At 44.4% G+C, this 19,016-nt stretch overlaps 1 protein-coding gene across 1 annotated transcript; it reads left to right on the forward strand.

Annotated features, from left to right (window-relative positions):
- The first annotated feature begins 24 nt into the window (after positions 1-24).
- On the forward strand, positions 25-17,818 carry UBE2S (ubiquitin conjugating enzyme E2 S). Its single transcript, XM_088444570.1, has 4 exons — positions 25-452; positions 13,209-13,356; positions 15,088-15,278; positions 17,304-17,818. Exons 1-4 carry the CDS (start codon positions 450-452, stop codon positions 17,595-17,597), a joined length of 636 nt encoding a protein of 211 aa, XP_088300696.1. The 5' UTR covers positions 25-449; the 3' UTR covers positions 17,598-17,818.
- Positions 17,819-19,016: the final 1,198 nt, after the last annotated feature.

Raw genomic sequence — 19,016 nt, forward strand, 5'->3', positions numbered from 1 at the left:
GGAGAGGCACGTTGCCCGGGAGAGAGTCGTTGAGCGTCTACACGATTTGTCAGTTTGCGTAACGTATGCGAGACCGTCATTGGCCCGGAGAAACGAGTTGGAGTGGGCGTGTTTAGTAGAAGACGAAGGTTATATGAAGGGGTGTCGGTGGGCCTTCGAGGCTTAGTGCCGGGGCAGCCGCAGCTAGGGAAGGAGACCTGGTTGTCGGGAGACCGGGCGAGGAGCACAGGAGAGGGCGCAGCGCAGCAACCGGAACGCCTCATACTCTGGTGTAAATAACAGCTAGGCCCGAGCCTCCGTGTCGCACAATCAGCGTCACATCCTTATTGGTCACAGGAGGTAGATGCCCAGGCCTGCCTGGTACAGGTGATCACAATAGGACACCCAGCATCTTTCCCACCCCGGTGTAACGCTGATCTCCTGTGTGTCAGAGAGGAACGCACAGAGGCATGGTGAGTGTCTGCTCTCAGTGCTGCGGCCTTCCCCCAGCTCTGATTGTACCTTACATTGTGACACTAATGGCTTTATATGTTATGGCAGCCTCCATATGTGGCTAATATTCGATACCTCCCTGTGCTAAAGAAAATCCCATATGTATAGCTATAGATAAAGGTTCCTTTGTAGCTAGTCTTCCAGGCTGGTAGGTAACCTGTACTTGTGTCACCCCATTGGTTTCGCCAGTGTGTAGTATTCCCTCGTATTTGTATCTTCTAGGTAATTTCCCATTCATAATCTGCATATAGAATGGGTAGGGCCCCTTTAGGTGTGCACTGGTAACGTTCTCCTTATCGGTATGGCTATAGGTGTACACTGGTAAAGTTCTCCTTATAGGTAGGACTATAGGTGTGCACTGGTAAACTATAGGTGTGCACTGGTAACATTCTCCTTATAGTTATGACTGTTACAATTTACGATTTGCATGTTAATAAGGGATATGAATATATGAAGAATGAGGAAGTAAATTACTAGTGACTATCACTTATCTCCCTTGCCTGTGTTTCAAAAAATATACCGGTTACCAATTTTTAGGTTTGTTTCTGGACCTGCTACATGATTGCCTTACATTGTACCTAGAGTTACATCAAAGTACCAGTTCATTTTTAATTGTTTTATTTTTTATTTAATTCGTTTGAATTTTCTCTTTTCCTCTCTAGCTTTCTGCTCTCATAAAAACACATCCTTATAGATACTTTAGGGGAGTGGTTCCCGAACTTCTTTGAATCATGGTGCCCTAGTGTTTCGGGCTTGTTTTCACGGGACACCCCTAATTTGAAGTTTCTTATTGAGATTCAGATTTTTTTTTAGCAACGTCAATTAATGCTGTGTATACACTGAACAGCTATATCTGCAGATAGTGATCTGCAGATATTTGTAGATGTTGGTTGTTCATACACACTGAAGGCCATCTTCCATGCAGCCGGGGGGCGGGTAGGGGGTGTCTTTCCCCCTCCCCACGGCTGCTATTGCATGTGTACACCCGTACACACTTGCCAATGGACAGATATGTCTGCAGATAAATCTGTCCATCGGCTGCACAGCTAATGCGTTCAGACATATCGCTGATACACACTGGCCAATGGGCACCAGATAAATTGATTGGCCAATATATTGGCCAGTGTGTGCCCAGCTTTAGTTGTGCTCACCTGTCATCCTTGGGTTCAGTTATGTGGTGAACAGGTTTGCGCTTCTGTTTGTCCACATATTTGCATTACATTGACCATAAATTTGATTTTTTGCTGGACCACCAACCGGAGGCACCCCAGTGGTCTGGGAACCACTATATTAGGGTCACGTGTTGGTGTAGAATGGGGTATTTAACACATTTCCCAACACTGAATTAGAAGTAGTAATTGCTTTACTTTTAGTGATGGAATTTGTATCATTTTAATGTATCTATCAATATTCAGGTCCAGTATCTATAACAATATAAATGTTGTGCAATATATTGCACTACCCATATTGCTGTGAATCTCTCCCACTGTCAGCCAGCTGCTTTTCCCATCCTAGCTGTTCTGATACACTCAGAATACAGTAGCTGTCCCCGCCCCCCAAATCTGGTGCAAACTTCTGGTAATGTACAACAACTAAATAATAATTTTACTTCCCTGATTATTGCCTTTATTCAATTTCCATGTGCTGCCCTCTTATTCTTTGATTATCAATTTGGGTGATCCTATGATAGTCCATCCCTAGTCACCTCTGAATGAGAGACTATAGTGTTAGTATTAAGGCTGTCCATCGTCTGCCTTAAATGGTTTTCAAATAGTTACCAATGGTGGAAAACCATACATTTTGGAAATGTGTACATGCTAAAAGGTTAGAGGAAAATGCAACCGCACAAAGCAATCGATAACTGGCTCATGCCATGTATCTCAATCATCTTTGGTTAGGACCTTAGCACCAATGGCCAACCCTAGTTAGCATGCAATGTCAAACATTTGAGGAACACTAACCAAAAAGCATAGTTTTATACAATAATTTTTAATGTGCACAAACTACATTTGGTGTGATTTACTAACAACTATCGTTCATTCTTTACCCACAAATTTGTCTGTTTGCTTTACCAGTTGTAAATTGAGGATAGTTTATGCAAATGTATGAGTATTTTTTGTTTTCTAGTGTCTTTTTCCCTGTTGAATCTGGACGGTCTCTGCAATGCACGTTCAGGAGTGCAAGTTTTGTCTCACTGGACACCAGTTGCTACCTCTAGATAGCAGACGCGGGGCCAGAGATTTACACAGCAATTTCTGCCTTCCATGCACTAGGTCACTGGTGCATGTGACATCACTTCCGTGTCATGCCTGTACTGTCTGCTGGGATTTTGCATGCATGCTGAAACTGCTTTGCAGAGAATTAAAGCACCATGTAGGAATCTGCACCATAGAACCTTCCCAGAATACAACTTTATACAATGCATTAAAAATTCTGACTTAGGGTGGAATTCAATAGTTTCGCCCTCCTACGCGCCAGACAGGAGCTATTCAATTGTAGCTACTATTGGGCGCAAACAACTGCCGATGCACCATTTCAGCTCTCACCCCCAGGGGGGTGAAAGGTGACCTTTTTGGCCACCCAAGTGGCACTTTACAAGAACTTTGGTCGGGGGTAGCAGTTTTACGCAGCTAAACCAGACCACTATGGGTGCGATCAATTGAATAGTGCCCGGCAAACAGCCGTCACTTTAGATGGGAGCAGGGGAGTGCTATAGCAATTTAATACTGCCCTTAATGTCTCTTCACTTTCAGTATACAAATGTATAAAGTAGAAAATTTACCTTCTAATAGACATAATGTAAAGCTGCATACACACTGGGCGATATTACTGAGCTATTGCACGATTACAACATCGTAATCGTGCAGTCGCTCAATAATCGTGCACTCATATTTCGGACACGACCAGCGATGCGCGTTCCCGATGGTCGTTTCCGACATGGTTCATCACCTGAACATGCAGGCCAAGCTGCCCATAACAGATTGGCATATTCAGGAATGGACTGTGCCTGCACTGAACGACTGATCGTTCAGTGCAGACACTACAGGTGATCAGGAACGACTGTATAATTACGATGTCGTAATCGTACTGTCTTTCCTGATCGCCCAGTGTTAACGCACCTTAAGACTGCCTTTATAAATGTAAAAAGTTTTCCTTGCCTTTTCTGGAGTGCCATGGTAGCAGCGTCCCTGCATATTTCATAGATGTTTCTGGTAGCACATTTACATCACGTTTTGGCAATCATATCTCCCATTAAGCTATCGCATTTGCGCTTATTCATGCTGATGCCTTCCATAACTATTACTCCTACAGATCAGTTTCTGATTTGTTTGGCTGAGACTGGTCATCCGGACTGTTAAAAAAGAAACTGCAACTATAAAATTCTGCGGTGTCTTTATCTAGGAGCAGGAGCAGCTGTTAGGGCACCGTACACCTGAGCTGCGCTTCTCCATTCTACCGAACCAAACTACGGCTCAGTGACCAAAACCGCCCACCTACAGGCATTGATCAGTTATACATGGGTGGTTCACGGAAACTGAACCTGTTAAAAATCCCTGACTAGCTGATTCCGACCATTTTTAGGAACCAAAATTTTTCAACATGTTAAAAAAAAATCCCATGCCCCCAATGTTGGCAGAACTATGAATTGCGGCAAACTGTCGCAAATATATGGGCCCAATATTTCAGTTCCTAGTAGCTGACCTGTCCCTTTTTAAATGAGTCTTACAGTATATTATATATTCTGTTGGCTGTGCAGAGGCACCTGTACTAAGGTACATAGTCCATAGAGGTAAATTGCACCTAAATAGAGAAGTGTGGCAAACCACAGTGGAGAGCTAATGTAACATGCACCAAAAAGTCATGGGGGCATATTCAAATGGGCATGAGGTTTAGCAAGGTAAAAAAACACTTGTACCCAGTTGTGGAAAACTGCGGATATTCGTGCTCCCGATAGCCATAGTATCCAATTTAAAAAGAAAAAATGAATGCAGCGTTTTAAGCACTGAAAACCCAGCGGTGCGAGAAAACAAATCTACTTGCCTATCCAGTGGTTTCCACAGCTCCCAGTCATCCCCTCTCCATCTTTGCACTGGGGAGGGGGTGCTTGGAGATGTAGTTCTCCCTGCATCCGCCTCCTCGGAGGCTCACGCACACTTGGGGGTCACACACAATCACTGACACAGCATACTGACACTGAGATCAGGTCCCGATGCTGGAGAAAGAAGACAGTGCTTCAGAAGGTGAGTACTGACTAAGCTAATTTGAAATTTCAAACTGCTTAGTTAGGAGGGGTGCCACCACGGTCCCAGAGCATTTCCCAACCATTTCTCCTAAAAATATATATTTTAGGATAAATTGGTTATGGTCTGGAATATGTTATTACTCACATGACCACTATAGGGATAGCGTGTCTCACACCTTCCCGGGCTTCCACAGCACCTGCTGTAGTCAGGACCCTGACTGTTCCTTTTGGAGGACCACTGGAGGGGCTTACAGAGCAGCACCATGCTAACTGAATTATAGGAGAGAGGCTTGAACGGCCCCAAGACGTAGCGCCACTGCACGTGCGGGCGTGCCGTTGGTGATGTCGTCATTCTGGACTGCGACTAGTCTCCGGATGGAAAACCTGGAGGCTAGGATAAAGTCAGGTGTCCTGAGTGAAGCAGGACGCGGATGGTGTGCCCGGCCACACCTACCCCAAGTACTTGAGTTTAGCAGCTCACACAGCTTCAGCCACCCACAAACGGCTGAGAGCGGCTTGAGTTCAGGTTTGAGGAGGCTCAATGCAGATTACAGGGGGATGGCTGTGTACTAACAGATAAGCAGTTAACTGGGATTGTTACTTTTTGGTATTAACCTGGTGATCTATGTTGGTCTTGTAATATTGTGGTGTTTGTGTATATATGCACATTTACTGCACTGGTTCTCAGGAATTTAGGCAGTAACATACAGGGGTATACTAAAGATGTGTTTGCCTTTGGTATTTTGCAAGGAATACGGATTTCTAGGAGTCTGGAGTTTTTGCATGTATCAGATGGGTGAATTAGTCTTAATTAGCCTTTGGATTTTTCCATTCAATCAGTGTTACACTTTTCCCAGAGGAATTCAGGTAGCTGTCTGTATTGGTTAGACTTGTCTTGTCTTACTCTCTCAGTATGGATAAGCCAGACAAGGGTTCCAAAAAAACAGGCGTCAGGCACTTTTTATACTTGTATAAAATGTAAGAATAAATTGGCAAAAGGTACAGACCCAGGGTCGCTCTGTGCTGGTTGTTCACAGGGTGATTCATTACCGGGAGGTTCGGCGGAATAGCCGGTGATGCCTGATTAGGCTGGGTCTATGCTTGAGGCCATAGATGAATTATGTCAAGCTCAGGCAAATTATGATACCCTGTGCTCAAGCTCCTACTATTCTGATTCCTCGTTAGACCCCAGCTTGGCCCAGGATATGGGACGATGTCTCGCTCAGATGGCAACGTCCCTAAATAAAATGGTAATGTCAGCAGAGGCCACAGCCGCTAAGGGACGTTCAGGCCATTCTTCAGTGGATTTTCTTGGCTTCAGCTACCTCTTCCCAGGAAGAAGGGGAATTTGATTGTGACTGGGAAGACACCTCTAACTGGGAGGGTGACTCCCATTCTGATTCAGGAGTTTCTATGTTGATAAATGCGGTCAGTAAGACTTTGCATCTACAGGAAACTACTTCCAGAAACTAGTTCAGTTTCTTTAAACTTAAGAAATATGTCTGTTTTCCCAGAATTTTCAAATTGAGGAAATGTTAAAAGAAGCCTGGTTAAAACCGGATTCCAAATTTCATATTAAAAAAAAAGTATCTTTATCCTTTTTCGGAAGTAGATGCCAAGCTTTGGGAAATTCCACCCATGGTGGATGCTCCTATTGCTAGGTTGGTCAGGAATACGGTTATTCCCACAACACCATCTGTAACTCCTAAAGATCCTATGGCTAGGAATGAGGCTGTACTTAAATCTATATTCACTGTCAGGAGTCTCGCTGTGCCCAATTCTGGTCAGTGCCTGGGTGATAAATGCTATCAATCCCTAGATGAACCAGATTACTGGTTTGCAATTGGGATCTGTCTGAAGCTAGCTCTGTAGCTTATCAGATTTTGGAAGCTCTTACCTAAATATGTGATGCTTTTAATAGATACTATTCAGGTACACTCTCATATTTCAGCTTTGGCCATTGCCGCCAGGTATTCACTATGGCTTAAAACATGGCAGACAGTCCAAGCATGCTTTAGAGGCATTGCCTTTTGAAGGAGGTTTTTAGTTTAGTCCAGAACGAACTAAAATTATTTCTCAGGTCACAGGAGGAAAAAGTCCTTGCCTTCCTGTAACAACCACAGAACCAAAATCCCCTGTTTCGTCCTTGCGGACTCAAGGCAGGGGAAGCTTTCAGGCCTTCCGGGGTGTACCTAAGGGTCCTTCAGGGGACATGCTGTCCCCGGCACCAGTCGCCCTGCTGCTAAGCCAGCAGGTCAATCCATGACTGTCATGGGACTGGGAAATGTCCTCTGGTGGGAGGCTGCTTACTCAAATTCCGGGGAACTTGAATTCAATCCAATGCGGATTTTTGGGTAAGTTAAATAGTAACCAGGGGTTACATTTTACATTTGGAGGATCCTCTTCCAGAAAGACACTTTTCCACTCCCCTCCCTGTGGATGGTTGCAGAAAGGCGTCTCTCATATAGGCAATTTCTGTGTTTTCCGATTCTGGAGTAATTATTCTGGTTCCGGTACTACAGCAAGCCTGGGGCCTCTACTCCAGTCTTTTCTTGGTAGACAAACTAGTTGTCGTCCCATTCTCAACCTCAGGGGGTTAAGTGCTTATCTCCATTTGGAAAAATTCAAGATTAAGTCCATAAGGTCAGTCATTTGTTCCATGGAGGAAGAGGAATTTCTGGCCTCCATAGATATCAAGGATGCCTACCTCCATATTCCTATATGGAGGGGTCATCAACATCTTCTGTGGTTTGCAGTAGGACAGCGGCATTTTCAGTTCCAGGCTCTGACATTCGGTTTGGCCACTGCTCCCAGAGTCTTTACAAAGCTTATGGCACATGATCTCCCTACTCAGTGGGGATAAATTGTTGGCTTATCTGGTTAATTTGTTGCTAAGGGCACCCTCAATAGCCCTATTGCAACAACCTCTTCAGATTTCAGATTTGGCTGGATCATCAATTTTCCCAAATCAAATTTAATTCCATCTCAGAGGATGGTATTTTTGGGTCTTCTCTTCGACATCCAGGGGTATATTTACTAAAGGTTGATTTTGATCGATTTAAAATCGATCAAAATTGATGTGTTCCTGGGGCAAAGTCACATTTACGAAGTCAATTTTTGAACTTATTTTTTAAGTATTAGTAAATGCGATACAGCCCCAGAACCACTATTGATGTTGCTCGACTTGAATCGAATTTAAATCTATTAACATCGACCTTTAGTTAATATATCCCCAAGTGTCAATTTCTTCTGCAGGCAAAAATTCAGCATCTTCAATCCAAAATAAGGACCATTCTACAGATGTCTGTCCTCAGGGCTATGCTGCTACTGGGAATAAAATGGTGGCTTCATTCTATGCCGTTGCTTTCGCCTGATTTCATGCCCGACCACTGCAAAACCAATTGCTTCATTGATGGGTGAAACCAGACCCTCGATTAAACAGGCAGTTCAGATTATCTCTGCAGACCCGTCAGTCACTTCTTCGGTGGCTACAGGATGCAAATCTGAATGGGTTGCAGTATTCGCAAATACGCGCTATAGCGCGTATTTTATCCGACCTTGAGCACCGGGGACTGTTTTCCAAAGTGGGTGTGTCCCCGGGGACTTGCTTCGCAGAAGACAAGCCCCAGCTGCCAATTAAGACACTGCTCATTTTCAGTTTGCTGAGGTGTGGCTTAAGTGCCGGCATGTTCGTCAGCGGGAGACTGCTGATTGGCCAACGTCCATCTTGCAGGAAGCTCTAAGGAGGAGCCGGACTGAGCAGGGACTGCGGGCAGAGCAATGGCTGCGTTACCTCGTGCTCGGTGCTGCTCCTGGTGCCTGGAATGGAAGCGAGGACGTAATGAAGCTGTTGAACACACGTCCGGCTACACTCGCATGATTTGAAGTACGGGTCAGGTAAGGGGGCCCGGCAGCTGCAAAAATTTAGTTTTTTGTTGTTAAAGGGGCGTAGCCACGCCTCCCGTGATTATGCCATGCCCCTTTTTCCCCGGGCCCTGCGTGGCTCTCGGTGACAGTGCCACTGCAAGTAGGCAGCAGCTACAGCCTACAGTATATCCATCAGTGCTGACAGATTGTAGCTCCCAGGACTTCCCTAATCCCTACACTGATGAGGTACCATTTTGATAATTGTGATGCACAGAGATAGAATGATCATGAACTGCAAGTAGCAGGTCCTAGCCAGTTTACTGGAAGCTCTGGCTGCTGTTGTCATTGACACCAGGGTTATGGCTGATGCTGCATGCTCACTGCTCCTCAGCACAAAGCAGATCTGCAACTGTATGAAAAAAGGTAAAACTACAGTAATCCATTTTGGGAGATTATGCACTGGCTGTTGGCATACACAGTAATGTATGGACACTGGTGCCTACTCATGTATTGGTACTGGCAACAAGCATAAAGGGAGTGCTGCTATAGTCATGTATGGGCATTGGCTGGTTACAGGGTGAATCTAGCCACAGAGATAGTAACCCCCATAAATAGGTAGGTACATAGATACTGGAGGATGGAAGTGGTTAGTAGCACCCACCTGCTCCTGGTACCATGGTTTCATTCTACTCCTCTGACTACAGGGACATGATGCGGCTCCCTGACCCGGCAGAGTGCAAGAGGCTTCTAATGACTTTGTTCTCTGGCACGTCTGCACTTTCAGGGGAATTCCAGTAAATCAGTGGGGAGCGGGTCGGGGTTTGGTGCCGTGGGATTAGCGGGTAGCTGTTCGGTGTTGTGGCAAATGGGGGGGCTGATGGTAACTTCCCGCGGCTTCTGCTAACAGTACAGAGTTGTGGGCGGGCAGTCAGAAGTGGATACTACCATTCGGCAAACATTAGTGATAGACTGGTTGCTACTAACACTTTAAGTTGCTGTCTACCTTTACCCCTTCCTACCCCCAGCACTGCCTAACCTCCTCCTTGCCCCCACTACTGCCCCAGCTATCTACCCCTGCCCTAACCCCCTCCTTGCCCTCCAGTACTGCCCCAGCTGCTAACTGCCCTTGCTCTCTCCCTACCCCCAGAACTGCTTGCCCCTAGCCCTCCAGCACTGTTGCAACTGCTGTCTGCACTTGCCCCCTCCCTACCCCAGCACTGCCTATCCCAACCTTCTCCTTGCCCCAGTACTGCCCCAGCTGCCATCTACCCTTGCACCCTGTCTACCCCCAGCACTGCCTGCCCTTACTTCCCTCTTCCCATAGCTCTACTCCAACTTTTCCCTGCCTCTGCTCCTAGCTCTAGCCCAACTTCTGCTTGCTTTTAACTCCCTCTACCCTAACTGCTACCTGCCCCCAGCGCTGCCCCACCTGCTACCTGCCTTCGCCCCCCATATGTGATGGGGAACCAAAAACAGTGGAGTAGGACCCTATTTTTTTAGTGAGGGGTCCCTGGGACCCACATTTTGCGTGATCACTGGAGTTGCCAATTGTCAGTAAAATATTGGATCATTGTCACCACAGAAGCCAGCCTAACAGGCTGGGGGGGTGGTAGTTCTATACATGCACCCACAGTGTCTTTGGTCCGCTCAGGAACTTCCTTTCCATCAACATACTGGAATTAAGGGTGATTCGGTACGCATTGGTTCAGTCTCAATCCTATCTAAGGAGCCTAACAGTGCAAATCCAATCAGACAATGCCACAAAGGTGCTTACATAAACAAGCAGAGTGGCACACGCAGCTGGCAAGCAATAAGGGAGGTTTCTCACATACTTCATTGGGTAGAAAACGGTGTTCCGGCTTTTTTGGCAATTTACATTCCAGGGGTGGGCAACTAGGAGGTGGACTAAAGCCGCCAGTGTGCATCCAGGGGAATGGGAATTACTCCAGGAGGTGTTTGCAGAAAGTTTCTAGATGGGGATTTCCAGACATTGATCTTATGGCTTCCAGAATCTGTCGTGAAAACAATGATACAGGCTTGCAAGCCAGTTACTTCCCAGATTTATCATCGAATATGGAAGATATATTTCTTGGTGTGAACACAAGTTCAAACCTGAAAGGTTCCGAGTCTCTCGTCTTTTCTGCAAGAGGGTTTGGTTAAGGGTCTTAGATTGTCCTCTTTTTTAAGGGACAAATTTCGGCCCTATTAATCCTGCTTCAGGAAATTGGTCTCCATTCCCAAAGTTCAAATTTTAACGTAAGGGAAGCACGACTAAATACAGTCCTTTCCTGTCTTTTAGACGCAGTCCTTAATCAGCTCCCCAGAACGAGCCCTCTGCAGAGCATAACCAGCGTTGTGGTTATGTCACAGCCGCAAAGATCATGCAAAAATGTATATAAAACTGAGCTGGTAAATCTCTAAAGAATCAGCCAATGTTAAAAATAACAAAACCTATTTATTAAATAAAAAAACCTAATTGTTACAATCACAAATATCCAGAGATTGAAACAATGTGACAATATAGGTTCATATGCTAAATTCATCAATTCACCACCAATAATGCCTCATAACAAAATGTTCTCACAAAAAGGTAACCTTAATAAAATGTATATTTCTTAGGAACTTTTGACATAAATACCTATTTGATGTGCAGTATACAGTACTGTATATTCGGTCCAGGTAATTGTAATATTCTTTTTTTACTTATCTGTATCCTTTTTTACGCCAGTCTCGTTGCAGTGTGCTTTCAATACAAAGTGGTTACAGGTGAAAAGTCAGAGCTAATGAACAGTTGCTGGCGGCTTCTGCGATCAGTGATGGGTTATCCTGTCCTGGGGGCAAGATACCATGTACAGGAAAGCATTCCTGTATAAAGGCTTCCCTGTTCTGATAATCGTGTTATCCTCTCCAGAGCGCTGTGTGGATCAGTGCGTATAGTGCTGCCATCTGCAATAAGACCGCCCAGTGCACCAGTCTCACTGTAGTGCAGTGTGTTCTTTTTAGTTATTGGTCTGCCGTCTGGTTCGCACATAGTGAACTGGTCTGGATACAGTAAATATAGGGTGGCGGTGTCAAGTGACTCAGATGCTTTGAATATTTTTCAGACGCAAAGCTCAGCTGCATAGCACCCCTTTACTGGGCTGTAAGCTTGTTCAAAATAGGCCATGTGGTGTCAGACCGATCATTTGTGGTCACTCACGGAAATACTGTGCAGGTATCGGCCTGATAATTGTTTGTATGCCCAGCATAAATCTACTCACAAGCGCAAATCGTGTGATTCTGCCTGCAAATAAGGAAGTCTGTCATCTCGCAGGACACGTGGCCCCAAAACCACATTTTGAGAATAACATCTGAACAGTATCTGCTATCAATTGATATGATGAATATGTGCTTATTGTACAGCCATACGATCTGCATCTTTAGGTGTGATGTGTGCCCAAATTGTATTTGGCTATTGTGGTGCAGGGCTTCATACACAGAATTTTTATGTAATGCTGGTTGATAGTTTACCCTTCTCCCCCTAATCCTCCCTTCTTGTAGCCTAATCCAAACACTCCCAGTTAAGGGTGCCCTGGATTTACCGGCATCGGGATTAAGCTAGGCGTCGGTATTTCTTAAGGACAGTGTCAGACTTTCAGTGTCAGGATTCAGACCAGGAGCATGCCGACCGCCAGTCTGATAACTACATCGCCAATACAATTCACCTGATATATATTCTTATTGCCTGTCCTTCATTTAGATGAGCAGTTCTGAGACACCCTATACTAGTTTACAAACTTTGCATTGATATTTATTTTATGATGAGATTATGTGGTATTGGATTTATTTTAACGATTGATTCTGAGAGAGTGCATGTATTCAAGATGACTGACTTTACAACCTGCTTCTTGTGAGCAATAGTTCTGTCTGTATTAACAACTTTCTGAAATGCTGAAGTGGGATGCAGTCAGAATCCCGACTGCTGGAATCCCAAAGGCAAGGACTGGGGTTAGGCACTAGGGGCAGGGGCAGGGTTAGGCTGTGTGAGGAGGAAGTTAGGTTTAGGGTGTGGGGATGGAGTGCTAGGGATAGGTTAGGAGTACTTACCATTAGACGTTTGTTTTGTGACCTGGTCGGGATGCCGGCCTTGGGATTCTGACCGCTGCCATCCCGTACCCATCCCGATGAGGTGGGTCCAACACAGGAAGTTACAGAAGATACCAGTAATGGAAGAAGTAACAAAAGGCAATCCACTGCACTCCTTAGTGGCACCTGTGTGTCTAACTACCCATAGAAGTGATTTAGACACTGGGGTTAGCTACACTAATGGATTCTCTACTCCCCTCTATTAGTTACTACAAACAAAAACACAAAGGTGTCAGTTTACCCCCTTCCCCGGCAAGTTGGGGTAAGGGCGGCTATATGCTGTGCTTATGGTAACTCTGGACTCTGCAATTTATGAAAAGGTGAGGGATGTGAGTTTTCATAGTTTGGTATCACAGTTCTGTTTGACTGCTACCATAGTTTTGTATCCAGTGATCTTAATTTTGCTTAAAATCCTTGCACATGCTTGATATGTTGGTGGGCACATTTCTTACAATTACGGACTTTTCTTGTCTATTTGCAGAATTCAAACGTTGAAAACTTGCCCCCACACATAATTCGTCAGGTTTACAAAGAGGTCTCCACATTGACATCTGACCCTCCCGAAGGAATAAAGATCATTCCCAATGAAGAGGATATAACAGATGTACAAGTTAGCATTGAAGGGCCAGGTTTGTATAAGATGCTTTAATATACATTATACAGTACTTCTGTGTTTGGTAGAACACCTTATCACTGAACATAGTGTAATATCAAAGCATTTCCGCTAGGCTGTTTTAGCAAAAAGCGCCCTCCCCTCACAGCCTGAGGGTGCAGTCTTCACCCGCGGGTCGCAGTATCCAGCGGGTGGGGAAATGTGCGGTGACCCGGTCACCAGCAGAGAATAGCGTCCGGCGTCTATTTTCCCTGTCGGCAGCGCTTGGGGGCTGCCTGGCGTGTCCGTAAGTGCCGGGCAAGCCCCCAAGAGTGACGAAAAAGGGATGTCTTATAGACACGCCCCCTTAATGGCCACACCCCTTTATGGGAGCATGTCCACGGAAGTTCCCTCTCTAGCTCCGGCGCCCTGCCTGCCGCCAGAGGTAGAGTGATCACTAATATATATCTTTTTGTTACCATCTGTAAAGTAAAAAATGTAAAACTATCGCTATAGTCAAGCTTTATATTTATGGTCCTTTAGTAGTAGTAGTTAAAGATCTATTTGGTCATCTGCAATTAGCAATTTTATGTAATTTTTATTGACAAGAAGGGTGATTTAAATACCATTTAAAGAAAGTATACAGATTCAATACAAAGTATCCTGGGACTTGCACTTGTAACCAGCACAAAAACTCAGTCAGTAGATATCATGTTAGCCCAATGATAAACTCCAAAATATCAGAAGTGATTTTGAAGTAACAGCAGTGAATATTTTCAAAAAGACATAGACAGGTGGAGATGAAGAGGGAATGAATGGGAAGCATGGAGGAATGGAGGCAGGTATCAGTCCAGTATGGCAAAGGGGAGTGAGCATGCTAATGGAGATAGCAGCATAGACTGTGATGTATTCAAGAGGCTGTTAAGGCAGTAACAATGCTAGGGGACTGCTGCAGGCGAGTTTTGGTGGTGTCTGAATCCATTGCGAATGACAGATCCACAGGTCCAGAGTTTCTGTTGCTGAGGGAGGTAAGATTCTCTATTGTCAGACCTCAAAACCACAAAGAAGACTGAAGACTGTAGAGGGTGTAGTGGACCTCAAAAAACATTTTTAATCACACTCGCTGTGTTCATCAAGTGTTTAAGACACAGGTTCTCAAACGTGTTCCTCAAAGCTCCCCAACAGGTCAGGTTTTAGAGACCCATGGTTGACCATAGGTAACTTGATTAGTACCACAGTCAATTTGATTTAAAAACTTCAATTATTAGGGAGCCTTGAGGACCGTGTTTGGCAACCTCTTGTTTAAGGAGAGATTTCTTCAATTGCAAGATCAGAAAGGCCAAAATTTGGGGGTGAAGTGGAGAGGGAGCCCTGTTATTTTCACTGATCCTGCACCAGAAACCAGATATTAAGGAAAACTGACACCAAATATGGAGAGAATATTCAGGGGCCTGACTGCATCTCCAGCAGCGGACGGAGAGTCAGTCACTTTAAATATGGAATTGGCAAAAACCCACATGTAGCAAAGATGCGCAGGAAGGTCACTAGAGCATTGCCAGTAAAACAGAATCTCATGTCTAAAGTTTTTTAAAAGTGAATTGCTGACTGACACGAGGCATAGTTTCCTTCTTGCAGAGCTATGAATGTTAGATTTCCCTGATTAGCAAAACATTCTTTTGTTACTCCAATGTCTTCCAGTAAAGTTATCATGATTAATATTCAGTTTACCCTTTAATAGCTTTAATATGTACTTGCATCTCATTTGCAGAGGGGACCCCATATGCTGGAGGAATTTTCAGAATGAAGTTAATCTTGGGCAAAGATTTTCCGGCAGCCCCACCTAAAGGATACTTTCTTACAAAAATCTTTCATCCAAATGTTAGTACGAATGGAGAAATCTGTGTCAATGTATTAAAGAAAGATTGGAAGGCTGAGCTGGGTATTAGACATGTGTTACTGGTGAGTACAAAGATGGTTGGTTGGTAATCACCGTGGTGCAGTGATATACTGATAGTGGGGTTCTCTAGAAAATCACCAAAGCAGTTCAATTCACATTCCTCTTCACCATATTAAGTTATTTAGATCGTGCACACATTCTGCAGCGCCTTAGACTATTTGTCATTCACACAAGTCCCTGCCCCAGTGTGAGCTCGCAATCTGTATTCCCTTTCACATAGATATACACACTAGGGTTAATTTTTGTTCTGAAACAAATACACAACATCGTTATTATTCAATTGCTCATTAATAGTGCACAAATCGTGCACTATATTGTCGAAAACAACCAGCGATGTGCGCTCCCGCTGGTAGTTTCCGACATCAATCGTCTGAACATGCCGGTCAATCTGCCGCTAACAGATTGGCCATGTTCAGGGTTGAGGGAGGGTGCCTGCACTGAATGACAAATCAGTCAGTGTAGGCACTACAGAGGATGTGGAACGACTGTACGATTACAATGTTGTAATTGTACTGTCGTTACCCCATTGCCTAATGGATGTGCACCTTTAGTCACATGCTACTAATACATATAAAATAGTTATTTGCATGCATTCTATTACCTCATACAAATAACTATCTGCAAACACCAAATGCTACTCTATACACACCAATCTGCTACCACACCTGTACCTACTAACCGCAGTCTACTTTTCTACCTTCTACTCCCATACCTGTACCTACTAATCTCCATTCTTCTACTCCCAGACTGCCAACTACGATTCTGCATTCTACTCCCATATCTGTACCTACTAATCTCCATTCTTCTGCTCCCACACTGCCAACTACGATTCTGCCTTCTACTCCCATACCTGTACCTACTAATCTCCATTCTTCTGCTCCCACACTGCCAGCTGCGATTCTGCCTTCTACTCCTAAAGACTTCTGATATTCTGCCTTCTATTTCCACACTGCCATCTATGATATTCTGCCTTGTACTCCCACACCGCCAACTACAATTCTGCCTTGTACTCCCACACCGCCATCTATGATATTCTGCCTTGTACTCCCACACCGCCATCTATGATTTTCTGCCTTGTACTCCCACACCGCCATCTGATATTCTGCCTTCTACTCCCACACCGCCATCTATGATATTCTGCCTTCTACTCCCACACCGCCATCTATGATATTCTGCCTTGTACTCCCACACCGCCATCTATGATATTCTGCCTTGTACTCCCACACCGCCATCTATGATATTCTGCCTTGTACTCCCACACCGCCATCTATGATATTCTGCCTTGTACTCCCACACCGCCATCTATGATATTCTGCCTTGTACTCCCACACCGCCATCTATGATATTCTGCCTTGTACTCCCACACCGCCATCTATGATTTTCTGCCTTGTACTCCCACACCGCCATCTGATATTCTGCCTTCTACTCCCACACCGCCATCTATGATATTCTGCCTTGTACTCCCACACTGCCATCTATGATATTCTGCCTTGTACTCCCACACCGCCATCTATGATATTCTGCCTTCTACTCCCACACCGCCATCTATGATGATCTGCCTTCTACTCCCACACCTCCATCTATGATATTCTGCCTTCTACTCCCACACCGCCATCTGATATTCTACCTTCTACTCCCACACCGCCATCTATGATATTCTGCCTTCTACTCCCACACAGAAATCTGATAGCCTGCCTTCTAATCTCCACACTGACATCTGCGATTCTGCCTTCTACTCCCACACCGGCAACTTAAAAAAATATGATCTGGCTGCTTTGAGATGAGACAACAAGCTATTGCATTATAATTGTTGAAGGCTGTCTATAAACTTGGTGAAGTTGAGCATCAAGACTGTTGTACACTAATTACTACCTAATATTTGTCTTTAACCAAATACAAAGGGAAACTAGGTTTTTGAGGAATACACATCTTGGACTTCTGCTGATCATTATTTTTTTTATACACTAGGGATGGAAGCTTATTAGATAATGGAATGTTTCACTAACATTTATATTTTTTTTCCTAAGACAATAAAGTGTTTGTTGATTCACCCGAACCCAGAGTCAGCACTGAATGAAGAGGCTGGTCGCCTCTTACTGGAGAACTATGAAGAGTATGCATCCCGTGCAAGACTTATGACCGAAATTCATGCCCAGAATTCATCATTAAGGGGCAAGGATCCTACCGACCCCTGCTCCTCTGCATCAGCAACAGTGGCTATTGGTGATGGACCCATGGCCAAGAAACATGCTGGGGACCGGGAAAAGAAGTTGGCAGCAAAAAAGAAGACAGATAAAAAGAGAGCCTTGAGACGACTTTAAATGGATAAAATAAACATTCAATGGGGCAGGGAAGTTTTGAGTTCAATGGAGGGAACTTAAAGACCTGGTGGGGGGTGACCGAGGAAAGTTTTGAGGGGTTTAATGAATTCATATCCTTTTTTTTTTTTCGCCCATTTTCTTTTTTAAAAGCCCGCTTTTGTTAGTTTTTTCCAATCTAAGTTATTTAAATTATGAAACTATTAAAATACTTTTTTCATAAAGATACTCTGAATCATCTTTTAAGGGAGTATGTAGCAGAATTAAAACATAGGAGCATCAACTGACATTTTGTAGGAGTTACCCAGCGATGTGATCAAGGATCAGACGGCCGACATATCGGGCGGTGCCCAACCGTCTGATATGCCGCCCACATACCCCACCCTTCCCTGCGCAGACCAGCAAGGGATTGTTCGTCGATTCTCCATATCTTACTGAGCGACTGATGACCCCACGGGAGTGCGCACCAGACTATATAATGCCCCCGCCTGAAACAATACAGCTGCGATATTATTCCAAACCGTCAGATCAGTCGCTATATGGCTTTGTGTGGGGGCCTTTAGACCAAATATGTATAGCTTCTTGTATATGGTGGCGATTCAGTTACTATCAATGTGTGCTGGGTAGGGTCTCCAGAAGGGTCTATTAAAGGCTCTCTGAAACAAATATTTTTGCTCATTTCTCCTTGCATACCACTGAGGTACACAAGAAAATTAGTGAACATTTCCTACTGTATTAATCGGTAATGTGTAGAAGCTTGACATTGTGATGCCTGGTGGTGCATTGCTAGTGATTGAATCTCCTCGCCATGAGTGTAACTTTATCCTATTAATAATTGTACTATTGCTTTAAGGATTTAATGTTTTTAGTGGAACTAAAAACATTTCCAATAGAAAATATATAAAGTTGAACCTTTTTGGTTTCTTAGTTTGGCAGAATCACTGCATACACACCTCCTGCCTATTGCTGTACTTTATATATCAGCAATACACTTGCTTTATAATTCCATTGTGCATTGAATGTCCATTGTCCTTGTCAATGTTTGATAAGTTTTGTGGACAGACCAATAGTACTGCAGAATTAAAGCCAGAACTAAAATTGTAATGTAACAAGCACATCCCATAGCAGAAGTATGCGCATTCATCTCCTGACCAAACTGCTCTTGTTGGAAAACCCATCCATCTCCTTGATTTTAGTGCAAATTGCATGATTGTGAAGCAATCTGTTCTTGACCACAAACACTGGTGTTTGTGAACTACATATAGCAGTGGTATACTATTGTTTCGCTACTGTGAAGCAGAGTATGGGTCCGAGCATTGGTTTGGGTGTACTCAGGCAGCACTGGAAGGGTGAAAGTTTGCTTCGATTCTGGCGCAGAATGGTGCAGCCGCTGAACGTAATTTTGTCTCGTGTAGTTTCGGA

This window comes from Taudactylus pleione, unplaced genomic scaffold, assembly GCF_031769625.1.
Source record: "Taudactylus pleione unplaced genomic scaffold, aTauple2 ptg000366l, whole genome shotgun sequence".
NCBI lineage: Eukaryota > Metazoa > Chordata > Amphibia > Anura > Myobatrachidae > Taudactylus > Taudactylus pleione.